Below are 4525 nucleotides of genomic sequence, written 5' to 3' on the forward strand. Positions count from 1 at the left end.
CACGACTTTTTGAAGGTATAACGTAGAAAGCAGTAACACTTGGAATCATAAGCTTTAAGCACTTCTACAAGCCACGTGCGCAGCCAGTCACTTAAAATCGGAAGCTTCCCTTGTCCGTACAATGGAGGCAATCGTACCTGCCTTGCAGGATTTGGGGACATACGTGTAAGATAATGTGGATGTGCGAAGGTGCTCCGTTTGTTGCTACAATCTTGTGAATCAGGGCAACCCTAGCGGCGAGAAGTCTTGCCACACTTCCCAGGAGGCCTCCGGGGCGAGGAAACCTCCGGAGCATAGAGTTCAGTTCCTAGCTGGGCCTCCCCTTCGCCACTTCCGCCTGTTCGCCTAAAACCGCGCTTGCGCAGTGTGTCTCTTCCTCTCTGGGCTCGGACCTGAGTTGTGGCGACATGGTGAGTGTTGGTGGCGGTGAGGCCTGGAGCTCTATCCACCCGCATCGGACCTTTTCTTGGTTTATTCACCCTAGCTCGGCCTCAGCTCACCCGTCTTGCCCCGCGCCGTTCTCGGCCTCCGTGCACTCGCCGCCCCCCCGGGACGCAGACTAGGGCGGAGGGGCGGGGGCGGCTGGGTAGCGCCTGGCCCAGCCGGGCCGGGTTAACGGGGTGCCGTCAGAGCCCCGGGCCCGCTCTGGGCTCTGATTTTGCAGGGATGGGATGAGGGGGAGCTGAGTCACAGTCGGGGGCTGGATGATTGGAGGAAAGGGGGTTGGCGGCGGCCAGGTCTCCGTCGCGGGGGCCTCATATAGCTGATTTTTCTAATTGTCTTAACAGGCTAAACGCACCAAGAAGGTCGGAATTGTCGGTAAATACGGGACCCGTTATGGTGCCTCCCTCAGGAAAATGGTGAAGAAGATTGAAATAAGCCAGCACGCCAAGTACACTTGCTCCTTCTGTGGCAAAGTAAGACGGTCTCTGGTGGGGGGAGGTAGGGGAAGGCTTTCTTCCGAAGTGAACCGTCTTGTGAAGGGAGTTTGTAAACCGTGTGCCGAGTGTGAGTTGCTGAGCTGTTAGGATTGCATTTACTGACGTTTGAGGATCAGTTATGGGACCATAGGGTATCATAGGGTATTAGTGATACCTCTGGATTTTGTAACATGCTTTTTGAGAACCAAAGGATAAGAAATTTGCCACTGAGTTCCAGCTCACGATTAACCTGCTTTGTGGGGAATGATTGTGTCCGTTTTGTCCGCTGGGGTAATATTTGTATGCAGAAGTACTGTTTTTGGGGGAAGGCAGAGGGAGTCTCACATCCTGGTGACACAGCACCATGAGGAATGCAGATTTTGCATTAGAGAACTTCAGGGTTTTGGAAACACAGAACCTAAAACGCACCAGCTTTGGTTTTCTAGTGTAATTCAGACCCCTGGATGTTTGTGTGACGGAAGACTTTTCATTGGTTCACGGGGAAAATGGATTCTCTTACAGACCAAGATGAAGAGGCGAGCTGTGGGCATCTGGCATTGTGGTTCCTGCATGAAAACCGTAGCTGGGGGTGCCTGGACCTACAAGTGAGTCCATTTCTTGTTGGCATTTATTGGCAAGTGTGTGGATCATGTCAGAATTCCAGGTTTGACACTGAGTGTGCTGGTTTTAACTCTTACGAGACCAAGAAAGTAAGCGTGTTTTTGTGTTTTTTCACAACTCTTTGAGAGTTGTGGTTTGTGTTCAGTTATTTAAGGCATAGAAACAAAACTACTGAAATAAAGTCAGACGTACTTTAGAATTGTATGGGGTCATAAGGGTCCTCGCTGAGCATTAGGATACTGTAAGTCCATTAGTGAGTCCGGATGCATAGTGAGCCTGGACTTGTAGTGCAAGCTGTCACTTAGCTTGTTGCTGTATCTGGAATCATGAGACCACCTGCACCGCGACAGCTTTGTGACCCTGACAAGTGCCTGGGGGGTGATACTGCTGAGATCAACCTATCTGTGCTGGTTATTGGTTGAGTGGACCCTTGAGTTAATCTATTTCTGGAAATTAAAGCTGCCCTTGAAGGCCTCTCATTGTGGAATTCATTGCTGACGTTGAAGGCTGAGGTGTTCTTCCTTTAGCTAGTACCTAGGTATTGCTGTCCAATACACTAGCCTCCCACATACAGTATGATCAGGCCAGTGTAGTTGAAGGATTGAAATTTTTTTAAGTTTTAATGTTTATTTCTCAGAGCAGATGGAGGAGGGACAGAGAGAGGAGATACCAAATCTGAAGCAGGTTTCAGGCTCTGAGCTGTCAGCACAGAGCCTGACACAGGGCTCAAACCCACAACCGCGATTTCGTGACCTGAGCTGAAGCAGATGCTCAAGCAGCCAAGCCACCCAGGCACCTTGAAGAATTGAATTTTTAATTTTAGTTGATTTAAAACAGTAGTGTGTGGGTGCATAGGTAGCCTAGTCATTTAAGCTTCTCTTGATTTCAGCTCAGGTCTCGATTTCAGGATTGTGAGTTGAAGCCCTGCGGTGGACATGAAGCAAAAATTGCACTAGTGTAAAATACTGAAAAGTATGGAAATGATAGTTTTTATATATGTGTCTTATGGGGGTTTGTGAGGGCAAAAAGGGAAGTGGAGACTAGGGTGCTTTCTTAGTTGTGATGATAAAAAATGAACTAGTGTTCCTGTGCCCACCGTATGTGATGGTTATGGGTTTTCCAGATAAAGTTCCTGACTCTTTAAGTCTAACTTTTGTAGTCATTTTAATAGCTGCCTTTCCAAAATAAACTTGCCTGTTCTGCCTATTTCGACATTGTTTTCTTGATATCTCTAATGTATTCTACCGTCTTACAGTTTATTAGTTTCTTCTGACATTCTGCCTATTCGCTTTTAATGAGTTTAGGTCAGCCTCTTGCAACCATTCATTCCTCCCTGTTCATTTTTTTATGCTCCTTGAGAAATCAGATGCATGAGATTGCCAATGTAATTCTGCAAGTGCGTGAAGATAGGATTCTCGTTGTTCAAGGATGCCATTATCATCAAGATTGTATTGTTAAAAAGCAGGACTTACTCATTGCCATTTCACATGTTAGCATAGCTAACTGTGTTGGAACCAATTTCTGTTTTTCTTTCCAGCACCACTTCCGCTGTCACAGTAAAGTCGGCCATCAGAAGACTGAAGGAGTTGAAAGACCAGTAGAAGCTTCACCATTTGAAACATTGCTAGCCTATAATAAATGGGTTAATTTATATAACAAAATTACTTTGGCTTGTTAAATTTATTAATTAGATATTTTGATTAGTGTTGCATTAATTTTGCTTTCTCAAAAGACTTGGAAATTAAAAATCCTTCTAATTGTTTTGGAAAAGGGTGCTGAGGTGGGTTATCCCAATAACTGCATTTTTTTTTTCCTATGGTTAAGTGATAAAGGACAAAAATATAAACCTAGAGATTAGGTATGCATCTTCTCTTTCTACACATGTGTGTTCTTGCAGTTCAACTTCTTTGAGGTACATTAGTTCAAATTACTCAGACTTTTGTTTTTAGATCACAGTTTTTTTTTCATGTTTCAAAAGGTAAGATGGCGTATACTGCCTCCTAACTTTTGGGTGTTTTGTCTTACCACACGATGTATCAGCATGTTCAGAAAATAATATGAAACAACGTTAAAACAAATTTTGCAGAGGTCCACACCATTCTTGATTTTTCAATTTTTTCAGAGGATTGACAGCATTGAATCACTAGAGTTGATCTAGATGGTCAGTTACACTAATAAACAATGAAGTTCCATAGAGAAATTCAAGAGTTGTGGAGAGTTATGGTTATGAATTAACCTTCCTTTGCCTTTACTCAGTCCATTATGTAATTCTCTGCCAGTTTGCCTTTTCTCAGCCCTGTCGAAACTGCCATCTCTGGTAAGGATTCCTTAGCCTCACAATAGGTATGTCTGTCTACACTCCAAAGACCATGATTNAAAGACCGGGATTCTATAGGAACCCAAATGTGATAAAAATATGGATTCCCTGTGTCCTTAGGATAGAGTACACATCTTTGTGGATCTTCATGGACTGCCCTTCTGTAACTCTTTGGCCCATTACTAAATAATTTAAGTTCTCTGTAACATCTGTGCAGATTTTTTTTCCTTTACTTCATTCAACATTGGCTGTGCCCGAACATTACCTCAGGGTAATGCACTGTGTCAAGCTCCTGTAAAACTCACTGCAGTAACTATAGGTTTGTGCTGTTGTCCCCAATAGTTTTCGTTCATGATGGGTTCCCTAGTACCTACTATTTGAGTGATTTTGTACTCTGAAATAGTGAGTAGTCTTGGTCGGTACAAATAGGACCAGGATTGATAAATAGGATTTTCAGACCTCCTGGAAATGATTGTCAAAGGTCTTCAGAATCCCCTGGTTTTGCATCGTAGGGAGTTGGACAAACATGAAGTGCCTGGGGCTAACAGTCTCCATACTCAGCCAAACTGCCTAGGTAGTTAATGTGGTCTGTGTTACTTAACCTGTGCTTCAGTTTCCTGAGCTATGTCTGGTAGTAAAATGGAGTATGATGGGAGCTAGGGCTGCT

At 44.3% G+C, this 4525-nt stretch overlaps 1 protein-coding gene across 1 annotated transcript; it reads left to right on the forward strand.

Annotated features, from left to right (window-relative positions):
* The first annotated feature begins 341 nt into the window (after positions 1 to 341).
* Positions 342 to 3202, forward strand: RPL37A (ribosomal protein L37a). Its single transcript, XM_077748660.1, has 4 exons — positions 342 to 410; positions 789 to 917; positions 1443 to 1525; positions 3079 to 3202. Exons 1-4 carry the CDS (start codon positions 408 to 410, stop codon positions 3140 to 3142), a joined length of 279 nt encoding a protein of 92 aa, XP_077604786.1. The 5' UTR covers positions 342 to 407; the 3' UTR covers positions 3143 to 3202.
* The last annotated feature ends 1323 nt before the right edge of the window (positions 3203 to 4525 follow it).

This window comes from Crocuta crocuta, unplaced genomic scaffold (assembly GCF_008692635.1).
Source record: "Crocuta crocuta isolate KB4526 unplaced genomic scaffold, BGI_CrCroc_1.0 scaffold229, whole genome shotgun sequence".
NCBI lineage: Eukaryota > Metazoa > Chordata > Mammalia > Carnivora > Hyaenidae > Crocuta > Crocuta crocuta.

What these genes read in the sequence shown, in the direction of transcription:
- RPL37A (XM_077748660.1), top strand. An exon ending in CTTGCTCCTTCTGTGGCAAA is followed by an intron (nt 918 to 1,442) that starts GTAAGACGGTCT and finishes ATTCTCTTACAG; the next exon opens with ACCAAGATGAAGAGGCGAGC. An exon ending in GGGGGTGCCTGGACCTACAA is followed by an intron (nt 1,526 to 3,078) that starts GTGAGTCCATTT and finishes TTTTCTTTCCAG; the next exon opens with CACCACTTCCGCTGTCACAG.